Here is a 23594-nt window from a genome sequence, read left to right on the forward strand (position 1 = left end):
ATATGTAGGAAAAGAAAATTGCATTTTTACTCAAGTCGTGACCCGCAAAAATCGGTCTGTGACCAACAAATGGGTCTCGACCCACTGTTTGGGAACCAGTGAGATAGATGCATGTTCGCAGCTCCACGTAAAAGGGGGCGGGTTTAAGGGGGTGGGGTTTAGGGTGGGGGGGGGGTGGGGTTGACAGGACAAACAGATATGACAGACGGTACCAAAGGTCATGCAGCGACAAAGAAGTGCACGAGATGGAGAGAAAGAGAGAGAGAGAGAGAGAGAGAAAGAGAGAGAGAGAAAGAGAGAGAGAGAGAGAGAGAGAGAGAAAGAGAGAGAGAGAGAAAGAGAGAGAGAGAGAGAGAGAGAGAGAAAGAGAGAGAGAGAGAAAGAGAGAGAGAGAGAGAGAGAGAGAGACAAACAAAAAGAAACAGTTTCTTCTCTAAAGTATCTTCCTCTCCCCGGTGACGGACACCATCGGGACGCGGGTTCGATCCCAAAGCCCCTCCATGATGGCGGCGACAAACGCAGCACCTCTGGCCCCCCCGCCCCGGCCGGCCCAGACCAGACCGGCCCAGACCAGACCAGACCAGACCGGACCGGACCAGACCAGACCAGACCAGACCGGACCGGACCGGACCGGGCCGGACCAGGCCGGACCAGGCCAGACCGGACCAGACGTCACCACATTATTTTTGAAGTGTAAACATAAATATACAGGGTTGGATATCTCTTCTTCTCCTCCTCGAAAAACAAACAGTTCAGTCTCTTCTTCAGCCGCAACGAGAGTCAAAGTCTGTGTGTGTAACACTCCTCCCTTTTAGCAGGATATCACTTCTTTACACAGTTAAATAAACTTTTTCCTGTTTTTTCTTTTTAATATATATATTTATAATAGATTTATTTCTTCTGTTGTTTTGCAGGAGTCACTTAGCAATATTTCCGTGTTTTCACCAGTTTGCTCTGGTACTTGACGGAGTGTCCGCTGTGCGCCACCACGTACACGTCCAGCAGGTACGTCTTGCCGGCCTCCAGGCCCGTGATGGTCTCTGTGGTGACGGCCTTCTGCAGGTTGGGGCTGTGGAAGTACTTGCACAGCACCTTCTCCGCCTTGCGCCGCGCCTCCGGCCCCGAGCACTGGTTCTGCTCGCGGCGCCGCTGCTCCTCGCCGTAGCTCTCGGCCACCTCGCGCTTGTAGACGCAGTACTTGTTGCGCTCCTGCGTGCCCAGCCACGCCACCGTGGCCGAGTCGCACGTGCGCAGCTTGTCGAAGGCCTTGATGCGTGTGTCCTCGGGCAGCGAGGGGAAGGGCTGCTTGCCGCCGGAGGGCTTGGTGGTGGCCAGCACCTTCAGTGTGGAGGCGCCCTTGCGCGAGCCGCGCAGGCGGATCAGGTACTTGGCCTTGGGCTTGCCGCGCAGCGTGAACTGCCGCCAGCTGCCCTCCACGTTCTGCGACAGCAGCAGCTTGCCGTCGCGGCGCACCTGCACCTGCACGGCGTCCAGGCAGGCGTGCACGAACAGCGTCACCCGCTGGTGGGAGGAGACAGGCGCAAAGCGCAGGAACTTGCTGCCCTTCCGCTTGATGAAGACGTCGGACACCTGTGACGGGAGAACACATGAAGATCCAGTCAGGGTGAAGGTTGACAGTTTATTGAAGAAGATTCAGCAACAGAGAAACAGCATATGCAGCATCAGAGCATCAGAGTTTGGGCCCCGTGGGGCAGAAGATCTCCTGAGCACCCATCTCAGATCGTTCTTATAGCGGCCACTCTAACAGAAATGCTATTCTGAATAGGTCTAAGATAAAGGTAGTAGTTACAGAAGTCTTCCTTCTATGGCATGTACTGTAGACAGATTATGTTGACACTGGGTAGGAGTAAGCATCCGTCGGCTGTTAACACCGCTATTAACAGCTGCTGTCAAGTTAGAATTAGTTACATTAATGTGAAAAGTGGCTGACTAGCATTGATTGAGATTGATGAATACACAATAATACATATCTTTGTTAGAGTTTTTTTGTTGTTGTTGTTGTAATAACGGGAATGTTTTTGGGACTGTACCTGAAAAGGGGGAACAAATATTTCGGTTTGGGGATATAGTCAGACTTTTTAGAAGGTGACTCCAGTTCGAACGTGTTGTTGACTTGTTGACTGTAATCATTACATTACAGTGTAATGTAATTGTTCTACCAACAAAGAGAGTTGAATGAATTTCCTAGTGTCTCATTTCTACCGTGGAATTTCTGAAAGTTAAAAGTTAAAAAAGTATCCTTCAGGATTACAAAATACTGCCGTTCTATTAATAAATATCTCTATCACACACCTTGCCGTCCTTCAGCTCCACGGTCTTCTGCCGCGCCTCCTCCTTGGTGCGGGCGAAGGTGCCCACGTACGCCGTGCTGGCGTTGGTGGCGGCGTTGACGGCGAACACGTCGAAGTAGTACTGCGTGTCCGGCCGCAGCTCCGACACCGTGAAGATGTTCTTGTTGCCGATGCACACCTTCAGGATGTCCGAGGTGGGCCGGGGCTGCTTGTTGGCCGTGTAACCCCCGCCTCCTCCTCCCCCGCCCCGCGAGGAAATCTTGTTGCTGGCCAGGCCGCCCTGCCGGTCCTTGGCGAAGTCGTTGTTGATGTCCGACGGCACGAAGCCGAAGTGGGCGAAGTCGAACGGGCTGAAGTCCCGCCCCGGCTTGGGTGCCAACATGAAGGCGTCATCAGCATTCACCTTCAGATAAGATAAGATAAGTCAGTCAGTATACAACAACCAGTAAGACGCCTTGTCTTTGCCATCTGGCCAGTGATGTATATCGGACCAGTTACCCATATATGGAGACCCCTGGTACCCATAGATATTCACAGATATGGGCTTAATATTGATGACATCAGGGATCTCCGTAGATGGGCATGAAAGGGATTTGGTTCCCCTGGCATCACAGGGATATCATACGGTATCTCCATATATGGCATAAAAGGGATTTGGTTCCCCTGACATCACAGTGATGTCAGAGCATGATGCCAGAGCGCGAGAGTCAGCGTGATGTCAGAGCGGCAAACCCATAGACCGTAAAAAAGCGTACACGGACGGTTTCTCATAGTAAACTGTGACCTTCGGTCGCAAATAAAACACATCATTACATAGGATACACAAATGCATTAAACATTATATACAATGCATTCACATAACGCAGCAGCAGTGGGCCGTAGGGATTAGGTGGTAGAGCTATTTAAACATTTTCGTATTTAAAATGTCCACAAATGATGTCTTGTAGCTAAAAGTACTTTAAGCCTCCTTTAAGGGCGAAGAGGGTGGGTCATTGTACATCTGAATTTCCTTTTTGGTTTATGGGACCTGTTGTATATGTACTGTATCCTGTTGTTGCAATTGTTTGTTTCCAATGATCTCACTAGCCTGATTAACAACCCTGGGTTGAGCTCATTCCTATCTCTAACTGAGAGCTTTTCCCATGCGTACCATCTTGGCTTCTGCGGCGCACATGCTCTTGAAGTTGTGCTCCTTGTTGATGACCAGGCAGTAGGTGACGGGCTGGCCCATCAGGACGCCCGTGGGCGTGGGCTTCCACGCCAGCGTGACGGTGGTGCGGCCCAGCGCCGTCACGTCCACGCGCGGGTCGTAGGGCAGCTCCGGGTAGGGCTGGTCCGACTCGGGCGTGGTGGTGGCGTACACCTTGAGGTTGCTGTCCTTCTCCGTGGACAGCAGCTCCAGCTGGTAGAGGCCGGACGGCGTGCTGGCCGACACGTAGGACTCCACGTCGTTGCCCTTGTAGGAGAACAGCTCCGTTCCCTCGTCTACGGTCACCTGCTGCTGCTGCTGCTGCTGCTGCTGCTGCTGTTTCTGCTTCTGCTGTTCCTCCAAGGGCTCAGGCTCTCCTGGGAGGGGAAACAAGACATATAGGCATGTTTAGATTGAATCCAGAGAATATCAACCTTTTGCCTACACCAGGGTTCCCCAATAGGCGGCCTGCGGGCCATTTGCGGCCCGCCGGAGGGCTACTGTCTGGCCCCCACCGACCCCAGTAATAATGGTGGTATAAGAACAGCAACAACACTAGTATATCGTCGTTGTCGGGTGGAAATCTTGTATCTCCAAATTTGTACGCTCTTTCACAAATCAGACAAGGCCGTCGCACAAAAGTAGTGATCTACAAGCAGATCTACAAGCACACAACGCCTCGCGGTGCGAGGCGTTGTGTGCTTGTAGATCTGCTGTTTTCACTAGTTTAAACATTTTTTTAAATGATAAATGCAAAACTAACTATTGGACATACAAGATTTTCACCCGACAACGACGATATCTGAACTGTCGCTGGAGTAGCGGGAACGCCGCCGTCGCCCCTTGCAATGTTGTGGCCCTCGGCTTGGTACCCTAGACATAATTCGGCCCGTGGGGAAAACTAATTGGGGGACCCTAGCCTACACTGTCAAATCCTCAGTATTTAGTAATAATAACTCTGAGAGGGTACAAATGGAACCAAATGCACTCGTAAGGTTCCATTTGTATGCTGTCTGAGTTACAGGCCAACAAGGCCCAGCAAGCACGGTCAGGACCTGGACCAATCAGTGACGTATCGATTGGGGCCAGATCACAGCCCATATGGGGATGATCTTGACCTCATTACCAGGACGTCATGTGGACCTTTTTGTTTGACAGGATTTATGTTGGTTGAAATCAGGTGATATTCTAGGCCAGTTCTCTAAATTAAAAAATGTTTTAGGTGGTCATTGGTCAGAGCTTTAGTAACAGACAATATTCCTGTAATCCTAGATCATGCTAAATCTATAGCATCAAAAGTATTAATTTAACTCTCAGTGGCAAAATGAACTTGCAAGGGAGTTCAGTAATGGAGACGAGCCATATATATATATATATATTAGGGCTGGGATGCGATTACAAATTTTAATCTAATTTATTACAGGCTCTGTGATTAATTAATCGCAATTACTCGCATTTTAATCGCACATCGATATTTGACCTGAGAAGCATTTTATTTCAAGTAAAACACATTTTGTTGTACGAGTGAATTAACAAGTGAGTTTTTTAAATCTAAATTTCGCATCCACTCGGCCAAGCAAAGTGCTCTGATCGGCTACTTCTCCCTTTGCGTTTGTTGTCTCTTCTTGGTTGGTGCATCACTATGATCGGTATGCCCGAAACTGAAGGTTCTGTGGTGCAAAAACTAAGTGTGATTAAAATGCGTTAATTTTTTTAATTTTATGTAATTAATTAATCGCAATGAATCAGTTAAAGTCCCACCCTTAATATATATATATATATATATATATATATATATATGTATATATATATATATATCAGTGGCGAATTTTCAGGACCTTCAGGGTATTCAGAGAAGACCCAGGGATCCTCAAAAGAAAGAAAATAATTTTTTTATTTTTAAATAAAAAATATATTTTTATTTTTTATTATTTTTATTAAAATAATTACAATTATTTGTGTTGGTAATCTGTTAAACTGCACTGTTTCGCTCGCTATACTCGTTGTAGTTGTTTCTTCCCCAAGTTCTGTGCATAGGGAGTGCTTGTGTGCTGGGGAAAATAACAGCCAATGAGAGATTTTTTCTACTGAGTCTCTGCGCAGATTACTCTCACTCGCAGGTCTTCCAGAATTCCCTGAGCCAGTTCCCCATAATACAAGCCTTGGTGTGGATTGTCAGTTTGATCAACCAATCATATTTTGAGGGCTCTGGTCAAGGGTATACGGAACACCCACGTTCAACCACCAATCAAAATGAGTCAAGTGACTACTGGCCAATCACAACACAGCTTTTCCGGGACTTGGAGTGGAACAACAAGCATGTTTCACACTCACTATGCACTACACGTGAAACTTGTAAAGTAAACAGACGCGACATGGCTGCAGCTGGAGTGAACGCTGTGGATTTATTATTATCGTTGCCTTTTTCAAGAAGACTGTTTTATGAAAAGATGGACAGAACTTAAAAGGAATGATAGCTTTATGAACCCATCTTTGAGAAATTCATCCAAAAGGACAGGAGGATGTAGTGAACAACTTCATTGGTGAGAGAAACTGAATTAATTTATATTGCTGGATATGCCGCTGTGCATTTAATTTCCATTGATTGATCATTGAAGAATGTATTAGAAGTTTGCAATTGGAAAGGGTACAGTTTCATGACAGTACAAATCACTGGTCAGCTAAAAGGAGATCCTAGTAAACCTTACAGCTTATTTACACAGGAACCACTTTATGTATCTCATATAACATTGAAAGACAGATTGATACACTTAGGCCTGTTTTTGTCTATTTAATGTGGGTCTTTCTTGACGTGGTCTTTCTTTACATTGATAGCTGGTGTTGTTACATGATGGTGGACAGTGCGTTTTGCTTTGTAAAGCATGCTATGTTAAATGGACGTTTCGATTGGTTGCGCTGGTTGTGTCTTGTGTGGCTCTGTCTGTCAGCAGCGCACATCTATTTAATCCTTATATTGGCATTGGTTTGGAAGTCTTGGTTTGGAGTATGTGTGTAGGTTAAGCCTACCCAGCGTGCTTGCCTTGTACACAGTCTGCTGTTCATTGTTAACCAGTTTTGTAAAAGAAAAAGAAGAATGAAAAAGGCATACAATTTGCGCGCATGTGCACGCGCGGGGGGGGGGGGGGCGGTGGTGCGTCCCTGAAGGTCCGGTCCCTTGGGGCACGCATCGCCACTGATATATATATATATATATATATATATATACGCCATGGTATATAAATACACCGCATGAACTGTGCAAAGTGCAAACAAAACTGACCGACTGAGGACACTGCAACATTGATCCTCAAGAAGACAAGATATGAGACATTTTAATGAAAACCACTTTTATAATTAGACCGGAGAGGAGGAATTATCCACCCTCACTCACACGGTACTAAAAATGAACCGTTTAACATGTTAAGATCACGGCTCTCCCCAAAGCCTCGCGGACGACGATTAGGCCTCCCCCTCGCGAGCCAACGGCCCTGTTTTCACTCCAAACATCCCTAAAGATCACAGGCCCAGCATTCACGTAACGTCGGAGCTCTCAAAGGAGCTCGTTGTGGACCTCCAAGGTACAGGAGAGACAGTCTCAGGTCTTAGTTCGGCTTAGCAGAGGAACCATAATATTATGTTAAGTCGACCAGAGAGTGCTGCTCGTGGTCGAAACCGAAAATTAAAGATATTTTGCTCCCGTGCGGGTCGTTTCAGCGCAGGGAGCAGCAGCAGCAAACACAGGAAGGGAGACGGAGGAGTTATGTATTTATCCAATTAGACAGTTCCTCGTTAAAAGCGTTGGCCGCCGGCGCTGTGTCATTCTGTGTGTGGGAAGTAACGTCAGCACTGTGGCTTCCAGTGTCTGGTCTGGATGATTGTTGTCACTATGGATGATCGTTGTCACTATGGATGATTGTTGTCACTATGGATGATCGTTGTCACTATGGATGATCGTTGTCACTATGGATGATCGTTGTCACCTCGTCTTCAAGCATATTGTTACTTCATAAATCATGTTTGATGATATGTGACCTGCACCATGCACGCTATTTCTCTATCTCCCTGTCTCTCTCTCTCTCTCCCCCTCTCTCTCACACACACACACGCACACACACACACACACACGCACAGCCGCACAGCCGCACACTCACGCATGATCACGTTCAAATGCATGTTTACATTGGTGATCACACGTGTTCTTAAACCACCACTTTATTCCACAGGTGTGTTAGGGTGGGACTGACTGAGACTGAGACCTCCTACTCTGTCTGTGTGTGTGTGTGTGTGGGGGGGGGGGGCTTTGAAGAGAAGGAAGGAAGGAAGGAAGGAAGGAAGGAAGGAAGGAAGGAAAAAAAGAAAGAAAGAAAAAAAGAAAGAAAGAAAGAAAGAAAGAAAGAAAGAAAGAAAGAAAGAGGAAGATAAGTGTTTTTATTTTTTTATTTTTTAATGTTTTCCCCTTTTTTTCCTGACTATATCTGACTATACTATACTGCATAGTACTGTGTTCTATCCGTCTGTCATTCAATGTTATATGAGATACTTTAATGGTTTCCTATGGAAATAAGCTTAGTCTTTTCTAGGATCTCCTTTTAGTAGACCTTGTACCAGTGAATTGTACCGTCATGAAACTGTACCTTTTCATATGCCAACTTCTAGTAAAGTCTTTAATCAATCATTAAGTAAGAAAGAAAGAAAGAAAGAAAGAAAGAAAGAAAGAAAGAAAGAAAGAATGAATCTAAGGACTAGCCTGGAGGCGGGGCAGAGTTTAAGTAAAGGGAGGTTGGTTTAATGGTCTTGATTTGGTGGCCAGTGGGCGGGGCCTCGGTTAGATTATAGCTGTCAGCTCCAGAGGTCCGGCCAGACATCATAAGTGGTCCAGGCTAGACAAGCAGCCTAATTAAACCCCCCCCCACACACACTGAGTAGGTGTAATTGTGTGTGTGCGTGTGCGTGTGTGCGTGTGTATGTCCATCCGTCCGTCCGCGGTTGTTATTAAAAAAACTCTTCCAGCAGTCCTGTCTAATGTCATGTACCGGTACCTGAGGCCCTCAAACCGATACAGCCTCGAACCCCAGCATCACTTTGTTATAGAGAGTTTGCGCATGCATAAAGTGAATGGCAAATCGAGTGGCAAAGGGAGTGGCAATGTGAGTTTAACATTGTTTAATGCAATCAGAGAGGACTTTTCCGTTTGGATGTCAAGTCCAGAAAGTAGTGTTTTGCCACTCAGTAGGCGTTCCCGCATAACTTCCGGGTATGATGATGATGTCACACGCATAACCCTCTATTCTGGGGTGAACATCGCTAAACAAACAGCCCTGATCTATAGGAGCTCGCAAAACGCGTTGCAACGTGACGCGTTGAGAGTAGATGGTAGATCGGCTTGTTTTCTGTGGAGACGTCGTAGTGTGGAGGGAGAAAATCAAAGGGGCCGAGGCTAGACCCCTGAGGGACTCCACTCAACTAAGTATACAGTTAGTTGGAAAGTGGTTCTTCTCAAAGTGAGGTCCAGGAATGCTCTGGGTTACTTGAGGGGGTTCCACTTGTGGACCCTTACAGGTCTGTAACTCTGAGAGTGTTCAAATGAAACCAAATGGACCCTTACAGCTACAGGTCTGTACCTCTGAGAGTGTACAAATGGAACCAAATGGACTCTTACAGATCTGTAACTCTGAGAGTGTACAAATGGAACCAAATGGACTCTTACAGATCTGTAACTCTGAGAGTGTGCAAATGACACCAAATCGACCCTTACTGGTGTAACTCTGAGCGTGTGCAAATGACACCAAATGGACCCTTACTGGTCTGTAACTCTGAGAGAGTACAAATGGAACCAAATGGACCCTTACGGTCCCACACCTCCCCCCCAAAAAAAGAAAAAAAAATATATATATATATATATATATATATATATATGTTACAGTACATTTGGGTAACTCAGTACGTTCATTGTAAGAGCGCTTGTTTTGTCATTCACCACACACCAATCACCACTAGATGGCGACGACAGCCATTCACTAGTGAAGGCGCTGACGTCACTCGTTTGCGACTCTCTTTCTTTATTTACTAGCCTAGCTCTGCAGTGTTTAGCCATTAGCTTACTATGAGCTAGGGAGCGCTCCATTGTAGTCACTTGGACAGGGCGTTTATCGTGGGCTTGCCCAGGCCTTACGGCCTGGGCATAAATATAACGATTGCATTCACCACGGCTTTGTAACTCGCGTGGCGCTCCGCCGGCCGCGCGGCCCTGGCCCGCTCTTCGCAGCCACTCGCGCCTGCGGCGCTCGGGGGCGAAGAGCAGGACCAAGGTCCGCTGGCCTTCGCGCCGCTTGCAATGTCGTGGACAATCGAGCGGCTCCGCCTGGAGGACGTTGTTTTGGCTCAAAGCGACCGCTTGTTCCGCCCCGTGCCGCACGACGAGTGCTCCGTTTCTCGACCGTACTGTTTCTCTATCAAACCGTGACATATATATATGTCACGGTTTGATAGAGAAACAGTACGGTCGAGAAACGGAGCACTCGTCGTGCGGCACGGGGCGGAACAAGCGGTCGCCACAACAACGTCCTCCAGGCGGAGCCTCTCGATTGTCCACGACATTGCAAGGCGGCGCGAAGGCCAGCGGACCTTGGTCCTGCTCTTCGCCCCCGAGCGCCGCAGGCGCGAGTGGCCGCGAAGAGCGGCGGAGCGCCGCGCGAGTTACGAAGCCGTGGTGAATGCAATCGTTATATTTATGCCCAGGCCGTAAGGCCTGGGCAAGCCCACGATAAACGCCCTGTCCAAGTGACTACACTGGAGCGCTCCCTAGCTCATAGTAAGCTAATGGCTAAACACTGCCGAGCTAGGCTAGTAAATAAAGAAAGAGAGTCGCAAACGAGTGACGTCAGCGCCTTCACTAGTGAATGGCTGTCGTCGCCATCTGGTGGTGATTGGTGTGTGGTGAACGACAAAACAAGCGCTCTTACAATGAACGTACTGAGTTACCCAAACGTACTGTAACATATATATATATTATATATATATATATATTGGGGGGTCCCCAGATGTTTAGCTAAATGTTAACATTGTTTTCTCACTCAACAGTAAACAGACCAACATACAGTATAAGTGTATGTAGGGTATCTGCACACTTCTAGAGTGACAATTTAATGACTTTAAAGACCTTTTTAGTACCTCTGGTCAAACATTGGTAAAATTGTCAAATATGGCAGATATTGTGAAAATAGCTGATCTACTGTACATGCTCATAGCGCCTCGCAATGGGAGCCGATGTAGATCGGCTATTTTCACAATGAAATAGACAGAGTCAAACTAAATGTAATGCCAACTCCTACAATTCCAAGTTCTTTAATGTGCAGGGTGGGTGGTCCCCAGTTAAAATATGATTATTTTGGGGGTCGCGGCCTGAAAATGTTGAGAACCACTGTTTTAAGTTCTAAGCAACGATGTTGCAATGTTCTATCTAGGTGGTCAGAGCTTTAGTACCCAGACAATCCACAAAATAATGCATAAAAAAGGCTCTCCTACCTGAGGCCTCTCCACTGCGCTCCTCCGGCAGCTCCTGCAGGGTCAGCTTCCACTCCAGAGGAGCATCGCAGGGCGTCACCGTCACGGACAGCGGAGTGTTGTCTTCCTCCACCACAAAGTAGTACCTGCACACACACACACACACACACACACACACACACACACACACACACACACACACACACACACACACACACACACACAGGACTTTTAATATAAGCGCTGCCAATGTTCACGTGAGCACAACATAATCACGTTAGCGTGGCATAAGTTATTCATGTGTATTCTAGTGAAATATGACAGTTATCCACCATTACTAGCACGGGCCTGTTATGATAGCGCACGCAGCGATATTAAGCCCTCTCACTCTCTGACTCTCTCTCTCTCTCTCTCTCTCTCTCTCTCTCCATCTCTATCTTTGTCCCGCTCTGCCTCTCTCTGTCCCTCTGTATCTGTCTCTCTCTCTCTGTCTGTCTGTCTGTCTGTCTGTCTGTCTGTCTGTCTGTCTGTCTGTCTGTCTCTCTCTCTCTCTCTCTCTCTCTCTCTCTCTCTCTCTCTCTCACTCAAAGTGGTGATGACCTTGGCCCGCTCTCCAAGCTGGCAGACGGTCAATTCCGCCGACACGACTTTCACATCAATTATTTATTTTCACGTCAACATGGCGCTTCATGTTACAGTAGGGGGGGTTGGAGGGGGGAGGGGGGAGGGGGCATGGCGTGAGGTTTCCTATCTATTTACAGTAAAGTAGCCATCAACAGGTCTGATGTTTTCCTCTAAGCCTGATATTGCTGAGTCGACACGAGCGTGTAATGCAAGAAGAAGTGCCGGGAAAAATCGCGGACAAGCGTTAAGCCCCCCCCCCCCCCCCCCCCCCCAGGACACTCACAAACATACTGCAAAATCTAAAAACAGCTTATGAACGTTGGGTTTGTTCTGCAGAGATGGTGGACAGACTGACGCTGGCCCATGTGAGAAGAGTTGGGATCTGGAAGAACCGCATCCAACTGGAATTGGTGCATTAATATAACGCTTTTTATCCAAAGCGTTTGACATAGATTGTGCATTACATTCACACACATTCATACACTGATGGCGGAGGAAACCATGCAAGGCAGAAGGCACCAACCTGCTCACCGGGAGCAACTAGGGGTTCAGAGTCTTGCTCAAGGACTCTTCGACTCTAACTCTGGGGGAGCATTGGGATCCAACTGGGAGCCTCCCGGTTCCCATCCGGCCGCTCTACCGGTTACTCTACCCCTGAGCCCTGTTGTTCAATCATATTTGGAACCGTTTCCGGAACCGTTTTGTTCACATTGTCACAGCTGGTATGTGGACTTAACGTCTACTATACTGTTGATGTGTTACTTTTTAAAGGTATTTTTCCACTTAAAAATCCAACAAAATCTAAGCCAACAAGGCAGTTTTTTTTCTTTTTACCGAGGTCAATTTTTTTTTACCCGGTGTCAATTGTCTAATGTAATCCTGGGCACTACACCCTCTCTGCCAACCTAGGCAGGCATGACCTCATGCTTCCTTCCATGGATGAGGAGTCCAAGCCATTTCTTTTCACCTGACAGAGGGGAGTTTCCCCCACGTTATTCCAGCAAGTGCTGACCAGGGTCGGATCTTGTATTATCTATATGCATATTATATTTGGAGGAGTATGTTTGAGTCTACTTTCTATTTTGCTTTGTCAATGAAGTCCAAAATGAGATAGATGCGACCTGTGTTGTCTTATTATTTTTGCCCCTCTCACCTTTTGGGCGTGTCCCTGAACAGAGAGCCAATGATCTCTCACCTTTTGGGCGTGTCCCTGAACAGAGAGCCAATGATCTCTCACCTTTTGGGCGTAACCCTGAACAAATAGCCAATGATCTCTCACCTTTTGGGCGTAACCCTGAACAAATAACCAATGATCTCTCACCTTTTGGGCGTAACCCTGAACAGGTAGCCAATGATCTCTCACCTTTGGGGCGTGTCCCTGAACAAATAGCCAAAGTTCTCTCACCTTTGGGGCGTGTCCCTGAACAAATAACCAATGATCTCTCACCTTTTGGGCGTGTCCCTGAACAGATAGCCAATGATCTCTCACCTTTTGGGCGTGTCCCTGAACAGATAGCCAATGATCTCTCACCTTTTGGGCGTGTCCCTGAACAGGTATCCGCTGATCTCGGCTCCGTCGGGGATGACGGAGGAGTCGTGGAACAGCGTCTTGTCTCTGATCTGCATCTGGAAGAGGCCCTCGTCCCGCGTGGGCAGCTTCTGGGCCCCGGGGGTCCCCAGCAGGGACCCCAGGACCACCAGCACGATCAGGGGCCACACCTCCACTCCACTGCACAGCCTCATCCTGGGAAGACAGACACAGGAGACAAACACTTAAAGTACAGCCTGGTTTAAACACACAAAAACAGCATCTTACGGCCCGGATTGCTGGACTGGCGGTCCGGGTGCTTGGGCTCAGTGTGGCCTAGCAGTCACGTCGCGAGTTCGAGTCCCGTTCCCGACGACCTTTGCTGCGTGTCTATCCCCATCCCTCTCTCCCTCTTTCATGTCTATCCTCAGTGAAAACTATCAATAAAGGCAGAAAAGCCTGGTGGGGGCTCCTCACTGGCAGGTGAGTCAGTAGGATACAACAGTACGTCCTCCCGGTGGGGGCTCCTCACTGAAATATGCATGTGTGTGTGTGTGTGTGTGTGTGTGTGTGTGTGTGTGTGTGTGTGTGTGTGTGTGTGTGTGTGTGTGTGTGTGTGTGTGTGTGTGTGTGTGTGTGTGTGTGTGTGTGTGTGTGTCTCTTTAGTTTAAGTATATTTTATTAATGAAGATAAAGCTATAATCCTCTCCTTTATCGTGAGAAGAAAAATCATACAAACTCTACTAAACTCTACTAAGATAAATAAATTCATAAATTCTACTGCGCTGTTTTTGTGTGAGCGTTGTGTTTTCTCTCTCTGGTTTGGGTTTGATTTAACTTCAAGTCGCATTCAGAAAGCATTATTTCAAGTTGTGTTTTCATATCGCTCTCTCTGTCTTATTGTATTACATTTTGAATGAAAACACAGTGTGCTGTTGGTTTGGGCCACAGAGCAATGTGTCCAGAGCAATCATTTGATCCGACCAAATTGGAATTAAAAAGTCCACACAGTGTACTAGACTAGATGTCTCTCTCTTCCAATCCACTCCGCTCTTATCTTGGCTTTGACTAAAACTTCATGATTGCGTCTACATCAGCTATTTTTTGCGGGGGAGGAGGAGGGTTGTGAGATCAGGTTTTTAAATTATAGTTGGCAGTTTAGTTTCTTTCGTGTCACTTCTTATTTGTATCGCACTTTTTCCCCCCAAAAAGCATGTTTTCTTTTTTATGTCGCGTTAAGATTGTAGCGTCAGCTTTTCTTCACTCGTATAACCTCAGTACGGCCCGATAACCCAGGAAAGGCACCGCAGAACCCAATCCTGAGAGTACATTTGACACTTTTTAAAAGTGTAAAAACAGACCGTTAAAGATTTGATAGACAGTGGAAAGTGGACTGCCCCGAGGTCGCAGACATATCATGATTTACGAGATTAAAATGGAAAAGGAGAGGAGAGGGGAGGGGAGGGGAGGGGAGTGGGCCGTACAGTATATCGTCGTTGTCGGGTGGAAACCTTGTATGTCCAAAACTCTTCGTTTTGCATTTATCATTTTAGAAATGATTTAAACCAGTGAAAACAGCCGATCTACAAGCACACAACGCCTCGCACCGCGAGGCGTTGTGTGCTTGTAGATCTCTCTGTTTTCACTACCTGTGCGACGGCCTTGTATGATGAAGCAGGGCTTTACTTCGCGAAAAAAAATACACATTTGAAACTTGGAGATACGAGGTTTCTGGCCGACAGTGACGATATAATATTTAGTAGTAATCTATATTAAAGCATGTGGACACTGATAAAGGACTCAGGTGAAGCGTAGGACCAGCGGCTCACATGTCCCCCAGTTCTATTGATCTGATCCACATTGACTGCAGCTGATGGGAAGTAAGAGGGAACGCCAAATCCCGGGTGATTTAATCAGCGTAATGACTGGCGGAGGATTAGCCAGATACTTTACTGCCATTTACAGAGGGAGGGAGAGAGAGAGAGAGAGAGAGAGAGAGAGAGAGAGGTCGTTAAAAGGACACCTCTCTCTCTCTAACTTCGCCCTGTCTTTCTTCTTTGCCCCCCTCCCTCCCTTTTTTCCATCTCCTTCAGAACAGATTGCCATAATCTCCTTCTCCTCCTTAGTTCACACGTGTGAGAATATAATCCATATCCCTCCTGTTGTTGCCGATGGGAACAACGTCACACCACGTAAAGTGGTTCTTCTGTTAATTCAGTACAAAGAACCCCAATGGAAACAAGAAGACACAGTGCTTTCTTGAGTTTAAAATCCTCTTAGCAGACCTTGTATTGAACCGTACTTTCCCGTGCTTTTTTTCCTTCTTTACAAACTGCTAATAAAGTATTCAATCAATCAATCAATCAATCAAGTTCCCTCTCTAGAAAGTGAAGACAGAAAAGCTTATGATGAGTTTACTTTGTTTTACAACGGTGTTGCGCGTCCCGCCTCCAAAACGGCCCACCTACAAAGGTCAACAATGATTCTATTCTACAGTGATCTGCAGTACAATGGCTGATTTACAATGGCAGCGTCACGTGGGTGGCCCACAATAGCGCATCTACAAGCTCACGACGCGTCGCAAACCTGTGGCACGTTGTGAGCTTATACAGTATATAGTTAGTTAGCTTGTGGATCAGTTATTTTCGGCACGTGACAACATTGTACGACGAAGTACATGATCCAGCATAAGGGTAATGTCACACACCAACAATGTAACAGCATCTTGCAATGGGCCTGGTGTACAAGATACACTACACCACTAAGATACCCATGTACCTGACAAACTACTTCCTAAAGATCAAGGATGTCCACAATCACAAACACCAGAGGCAGCTCCACTAATCATGTTCAACCCAGATTTAACACAATAAAACACTCTAATTTGTTCTCCAGCTATACCACCAACATGTGGAACGCCCTCTCGCAGGCCTTAAAGGAGTGCAAATCCTTAGCCTCCTTCAAAATTGTTCTGAAAAGTCACCATCAGGCGGCTGCTACTCTTGTTGCCTTGCTGGTTGTCGGTAGTGTAGTTTGTTTGATTTACATTGGAGTGGATGGCTTGCTGTCAGAAAACTACAAGCCAAATGGGGTCAACCACACAGCTTCTTTCCTATTGGTTCGGTTAACGCCCGGGTCAAAGTTCACCAGTGTTGGACTCCACCCTTCAGACTGGCTGGAATCGAACCGGACGCTTCAGCCCTTACAATGGAGGAAGTGTACGAACGGTACACTGACCCTTCTGAAGTATATCGTGTCCCAAAGTCAAACCAGAGAAGTGGAGTCTAGATGCAGCATTGCAGGCCCTGCTGCTGTCCTCACACGCTAGTATACACCCACACACTGCTGCAAACACGCTGTACACACGCTATCCACACGCCATGCTATACACACACACACTTCATTACTATGTGATCTGCCTTCTTAAAGCACCAGCCAGGGGAAAGGCCCTTGACAGCTGCTGTCAGTATCTCTCTCTCTCTTGCTCCGTCGTCTCCCCTTGTTGTCTGGGCCCGTCGCCGCACCGCTAGACTTCACAGAGTCTAAAGAAAGCCTCGCGTAAAGTGGTACTTTGAGGTTTTCTGACTCACACACACGCACACGCACGCACACAGGCACACCGACACACACACACACCGACACACACGCGCACACAGAGATCCTTATCTCTCCAGCTTGTCTCGTTCCACTTCAGAAGCGCGTCGGCACGGAACAAAGACATGTCTATTAATACTCAAGACAGCGCTGGTGGTGGTATCTATGTGCACGCACGGAGCCGCTCGGGGGCTGTCTCTCGTGCCGCCCCACTACACACAGCCACGGGAGGAGGAGGGCCCCCCGCAGAGGTGCCCTGGGGGGCCCCTGGCTACGTTATCAAACCCACAAGACGGCGGGTCGTCTGAATGAACCACAGCCGTGTCGTCAGCTATAATGTCTGTTCTTGCTCACACATACTTGTAGTGGTTCTTCAGTTCCATCAGCGATACGCTCGCTCGCCTGCCCAGTTCCTGTTTCTTTTTTTTTTAGGACATGACCGCGGTGGCACGTTTGAATGACGCACGCGCTGCGTGCGTGTCCCCTTCTTACCTCACCACTACCAACACCACGCTTCCTCGCACGTATAAAACGCATCGCTATAACGGCCCCTGCGGCTGCATGAACTATACAGTCAATATTTTCCCCCCTCATACCAACCATCCCAAGGGCCATTGCCACTAAACATTACGTTGCCTGCATGCCCTCCTCCCCTCCCCTCCTTGCTCCTGATCCGGATTGAGGACGGATGAGTGCGTCGCTGAAAGATGACACCTGCACATTATAGGGCAGCGCGCTCGCTGCTGCCTGCTGCGAGCGATGTTTGTCTGGGTCCCTGTGGTCTAGCGATGGAGCTTGGCTCGCATCCCGTCAGCGTTTTTGGGGCTCCCGCATGGCATGCCGTTCTTCCGAACCCGTCCTCGCTTAGTGCTTAACCAATTCAAACCGGGAAAGACCTGGAATTGTGTCACTTTAGATTTGAACCACTTTAACCATTGTTTTATGCTTCAGCTATTGAAAAATACAGTAGCAGATATACAAGCTCACAGCGTTGTAGATCTGCTATTTTTGAAGAATCCTGAAAATGTGCGCACATTTTTAAATGTATATTTTAAAGCAAACATTCTGAACTCAAACCATTGCTTCTGGGGGGTCCCTGGAACAACATATTTTGAGATGGGGGTCTGCCGCCAAATGCATGTCATTCTGGGGGTCCTTGATTTGAAATAAACGGAGAACCACTGATCGGGTCAAAGATATTCAAAGACTTGCACACAGATCTTAACGATTTTTCAAAAATAGCAGATCTACGAGCTCGCAGCGGGGCCGTGAGCTAGCTGTGTATCTTCCATTTTTCAATAGTTAAAGCATAAAAGAATGGTTCAAGTGGTTCAAAACTACAGTGACACAGATGCGCCAGCGGTCCGAATGGTTTAAGGATACGGCGCCCCGCGTCGCCGCCGCTGCGCCGCTCTCATGCCACGCAGAGACGGCCCTTCCTTTACCAAAATAAAACATCAAAAACACGGGCCGCATCTGGAACAAATAAAGCCTAATGTTTAATTAGAGCGGAGGAGAATGTATGATCGTAATTTGGTTGGTGTGGGGGGGAGGGGGGGGGATAATTTTAAGGCCCTGGTCGCACCGCAATCGTGTCAACTTTGTTTTGCTGCCTTGCCTTGCCCCCGCCGTGGCGTTCTTTATTTACTTATTTATTTATTTATGCGTTTATTTTTCTAGTTTTCTTGGCCCGGACCAGAACTGTGTTCCTTCCTAAAAACTTTTTTGTTGGTCGAGTAAAAAAAAAAAGCCGATAGCCAGCCAGCCCTGATGCATTTTAAATGGGAAACGTGTGGAAAGTGCATGCAGTGGCCCTGTTGTGCGTAGTGCGTAAGCAGGATTACAGAGGGGGAAATTAGCTCCTTTCGGAACCACTCGCTCCGTGGCTATGCCGCTCCGAGATGTGGTTCCTGCTCATAGCATGCCCAAATGAGGTTTCTCTGGGGTAGTTCGCCGGGGACTGCCCATAAGTCCGAAGGTTCATTAGTCCGAAGGTTCATTCGTCCGAATTTAGTGAGGGTTACTGAGGTTAAGGTTAGGGTTAGGGTTAGAGTTAAGGTGGTTGCACACTGCTGCGTTTTTCGGGCCGAATATCGGGGTGAATTTCGGAGCGTGTGAATAAAAAAATCAACCTCACGTTATGTCAATCACGTTTGCACACTGCCGCCCGTTTCGCGCACCACTTGGTCCCTTGCTCTCTCTATCTTTCTCTCTCTCCTTGCCCTGAAAAACGCATTTCGCAACGAAAAACGCAGCAGTGTGCAACCACCTTTAGGCATAGTATTTGCGTTGTATCCAAAAAGCAATGGTCCTATACCCATCTCTTGCATCTCTACTTTTTTCCCAGTGAAATGTTACGGAAGCAACCACGTGACTCGCCATTAATCTCAAGCGAGAAATGGGAGCGTGTCGCGAAATTTCCCCGCGAGAAATGGCAACAGACTGACAAAAAACACAGACCGGGCTGACAGAGTGAGCGTTTTTAAAGTATTGTTTCAACAAATCGCTTGGATTACCCCCGCCGCTAAAAAAGTAGAGATGCAAGAGACGGGTATATAGGACCATTGCTTTTTGGATACAACGCTTGGTGACGATAAGAGCGGTTGATAACCTGGTGAACTACCCCCCGAAAAACCTCATTTGGGCAGGAACCACATCTCGGAGCGGCATAGCCGCGGAGCGAGTGGTTCCGAAAGGAGCTAGGGGGAAATGCTTTTCAGTCTAGACTGACTCTGTACTGATAGATGAAGTAACACTGACAGAGCATTTCCTACCAATAGCTGATGTTTAAAACCATCCATGGCTATCAATCAATCCCCCAAATCCCTTCAATGCTATAATGACACTTCTGCAAAAAAACACAGAGGACGAGAAACAACAGCCTCTAAATCAACGGTATAATTCCAAAGCTTGTCAACTGGCAGACAACTCAATCTATCAGCCACGATCTGAAAAACTCCTTCATGTAAAAACGGTTCTCGTGTGATGGCGAGGCTTGATTATACTGTAGCTCTGAGCGAGTGGAACACGTACATTTGCATTTCTGGAATAACAACTGTGACCCTGGAACTCTTTTCAGGACCGTTACAAAAGCCAAGGGGAATTATTATTATCATTATTACTCCAGCCCCACACAGCACAGCACTGCACTGCACTGCACTGCACTGCACTGCACTGCACTGCACTGCAGGGGTGTCACACCAAGTTCTGGGCCCTGGGTACAAGGATTCACTGCGGGCCCCCCATGAATGTTCTTCATAGGGGGAGGGGTTGAACACATTATTACACGTTATTTTGTGCTTTAACTGTTGAAAAATGGCAGATCTACAAGCTCACGTGCCGCGCTGCAAGCTTGTTGATCTGCTATTTTAGAAAAATCGTGAAAATCTTTGAATATTTCAAATCCTTCTAAGGTGTTTCTATGTCAGTGGTGCTCAAACCTTTTCATGTGCAGGACCCCCGAAATGATAATGTATTTGGCCACGGACGCTTAAAAAAATGCATATTTTCAAAGATTTGCACACATTTTCACGACTTTTCAAAAACAGCAGATCGGTGCCGCGCTGTGAGCTTGTAGATCTGCTATTTTTCAATAGCTAAAGAATAAAATAATGAAGGCCCCTCCACCTTGGGCCCTGGTAACTCAGTCCCACTTTCCCCCCCATGTGACGCCCCTGTGCAACGGAGCAGTTGTTCACACCATGTCCTCGCATGTCCCACATGGATGCAATCTTTTCTCAACGACATCAATCACCAGCCCCATTACCGTCATCAGCCCGGTCCGTTCATACACCAGATTAAAGTCAAATTAAAAGCCTAGACGACAATTTTTACAAGTGCTGTATGTAATGTAATATGTAATGTAATGTAATGCACCAGACCAGAGGGCCCATGATCACAACATGAGAACCCTTCTACAGCGCAGTGTAATTCACCAGAGAGCACAACAATGACATGGTGACAGCTCAATTGTGTTGTTCTCTATCTGTGCACGGAACACAGTGCAGTGCACGTACGCGCGCATGTGTGTGTGTGTTAACTGTGTTTGTCTCTCTTCCTCTGTGCATGTGTGCGTGCGTGACTTGTGTGTACTGCTACAGTGGTGTAAGTGTATTTACTCAAGCGCTGTACTTAAGTACAATTTTGAGGTATTTGTACTTTACTTGAGTATTTCCAATTTCCAATACTTTTGCTTCTACTCCACTTTATCTCGGATCCAAATATTGCACTTTTACGCCACCACAATTTATTTGAAAACCGTAGTTACTAGATACTTTTCAGATACAAATTATAATATTATAAAACATACATACCACTTTAACCCTATTTTATACCTTAGGCTGTTTGAAAATAGCCGATCTACAAGCTCACAACGTGTCGCAATGCGGCGGCGGCAACGCGTTGTGAGCTTGTAGATCTGCTATTTTCAAACATTTGTACTTTTACTTTTGGTGCTTTAAGTATATCTTGATGCCAATAGTTTTGTACTTTTACTCACGTACAGTACATTTTTAATTCAGAGTACTGATATTTTTACTTAAGTACAACATTTGAGTCCTCACAAGAGAAAGGGTTGTTTTATGGTTAAAAAAACAACACTTTTAGAGCTATGTTTACAATCAGGAAAAGGTTCAGGTTGTGGTTGGGCTCAGGTTTAGGCGGTTAGGGTTGGAGTTACAGTATGTCTGATTTATTATGCTTAACTGATTGCCAGTTGTTAAGCCATACACAAAAAAATTGCAGATCTACAAGCTCACAAAGTATCGCTTTGCTGCGACGATTGAGCTTGTAGAACGGTTAACTTTGGCTTCAGGGGTCGGGGTCGGGGGAAAAAAATGGCATTCCCAAAATCACAGTCCTAAATTGTACACACCTGTGTGTGCATGTGCATGCGTGCGTGCGGGTGTCTGTGCGTAAAACGTGCAAAACCTGCTATTCCAGCCGCCTATGAGAGGCCTCTGTGATCCTGAGCACATTGCTGGACTCGGCGGACATGAAACGAAACAGGACACAAAGTAACAGCTTACAGTCGCCGCGCACGTTTCCCACCACTGCACACGTGCGCACGTTTACAGGTGCACGAACACCAACCTAGCCCCCCCCCCCCCCCCCCCCCCCCCTCCCAAATCTAGACTCACTCGACACACAGCAAAATCCTGAGTTGACCTCGTGAGAGAGTGAACAAATGGAACCTGTGACAGCCTTAATAAGGGTCCCCACTTTTACACTCCACCCGACACATACACAAACACCCTGGCTTCTCAGAGAGTATTCTCTCCCCTCTCTCTCTCCTGTCAGCGTGGAGGTCTCTCTCCCCTCTCCCCTCTCTCTCTCCTATCAGGGTGGAGGTCTCTCTCTCCTCTCTCTCTCTGTCAGGGTGGAGGAAGCATCCTGCCTGCCTTGCAGGACACATGGAGCTCATTATCAGACCAGGGGGAGCAGGGAGGGGGGGCAGGGCGGGAGGGGGAATAAAAAAAGACACTTTAATTTCAACACAAATAAAGAGATTCCACCCGCTGCCTGGCAGCATGCAGGGACCTGGAGTGTTTTCTTAAAGAGGGGGGGGGGGGGGGGGGGGGGGATTTACGCTGGGTCTGCAACGGTAGCTGCTCTGAGCTCCATCAGCTCTGTCACTTCAGGGCCAGGCGCACGCAGGAGGGATTGGACGGGACTCAATTTCGGATTTACAGGAGTGGATTTCATCGACTAAAACTATGACGAAAAAAGTCGACTGCATTTTTTTCACTGACGAAAACTAAATAAAAACAAAGCTGTGATGACTAAAACGATGACTAAATATATTGATAATTTCGCCAACAAAATAAAAACTAGACTAAAACGTTAGGGAGGGACTAGTGTCAGCTGAAGAAAGTCATTTTATGTTTGGTTGCTCGTGGGTGTTGCGTGCTGAAAATAGCCGATCTACAAGCTCACAACGCGTTGCGCTGCGAGGCGTTGTGAGCTTGTGGATCTGCTATTTTCAGCACGCAATCAAGCGTAAAATCAGTCATTACGATGCCATCAAGGCCTGCCAAAATACATTTTAGTTGACTAAATCAACTGTAGATTTAGTCGCCTAAAATCTTATGATATTAAGTCGACTAAAATTTGACTAAAACTAACTTTTCAGGTGACTGGTAAATTATGACATTGTATTCAAAAGACTATGACTAAAACTAAATCAAAATGTGGTGTCAAAAACAACACTGATTGGACTGGACTGGACTGGACTGGATGTGTGGAGTGGAGAGGACATGAGGACTGGGCTGGGCTGGGACAGGCCGGGCCAGGACGGGGGACCGCATGGAGCCAGGGACGCTAACCGCACGGGACCGGGACCCAGCGCTGTGGAGCACCAGGGAGCCAAACCCCAGCCAGGTCTGGTCTGATCGGTGATCGCTCTCTCTCTCTCTCTCGCAGAGCCAAGCAGCTTGTTGGTACAGACTGCGGTATAGATCCTCTTTCTGTGTGTGTGTGTGTGTGTGTGTGTGTGTGTGTGTGTGTGTGTGTGTGTGTGTGTGTGTGTGTGTGTGTGTGTGTGTGTGTGTGTGCGCGCGTGTGTGCGGGCACGTCGCCCCGTCCGTCCATCCATTCCAAAACCATAAAATTCCTCCATCCCAGACTGGTGTGTAAGTCCTACAAAGTCATGGCTCACACAACCTGTCTCGGGGCCATCCACAACATCACTCACACAGCTGAGGCTCCTCAAACTATCCGTTTGCACCGTCAGAAAGAACCCAAACCAAGACACGCTCTGGCCAGGAGACACAAGAGGAGAGAGAGAGAGAGAGGAGAGAGAGAGAGAGAGAGAGAGAGAGAGAGAGAGAGAGAGAGCCCAGTTTCC

At 47.3% G+C, this 23594-nt stretch overlaps 1 protein-coding gene across 1 annotated transcript; it reads right to left on the minus strand.

Moving 5' to 3' along the window:
* Window positions 1-921: 921 nt before the first annotated feature.
* ndnf (neuron-derived neurotrophic factor) lies at window positions 922-17133 on the minus strand (the record flags this gene model as incomplete). The annotated part of the gene is made up of 6 exons (XM_080726555.1): window positions 922-1590; window positions 2314-2712; window positions 3463-3878; window positions 11026-11150; window positions 13160-13372; window positions 17111-17133. 6 exons carry the CDS (start codon window positions 17131-17133, stop codon window positions 922-924), a joined length of 1845 nt encoding a protein of 614 aa, XP_080582681.1.
* Window positions 17134-23594: the final 6461 nt, after the last annotated feature.

This window comes from Nannobrachium achirus, assembly GCF_963921795.1.
Source record: "Nannobrachium achirus genome assembly, chromosome: 1".
NCBI classification, from domain to species: domain Eukaryota; kingdom Metazoa; phylum Chordata; class Actinopteri; order Myctophiformes; family Myctophidae; genus Nannobrachium; species Nannobrachium achirus.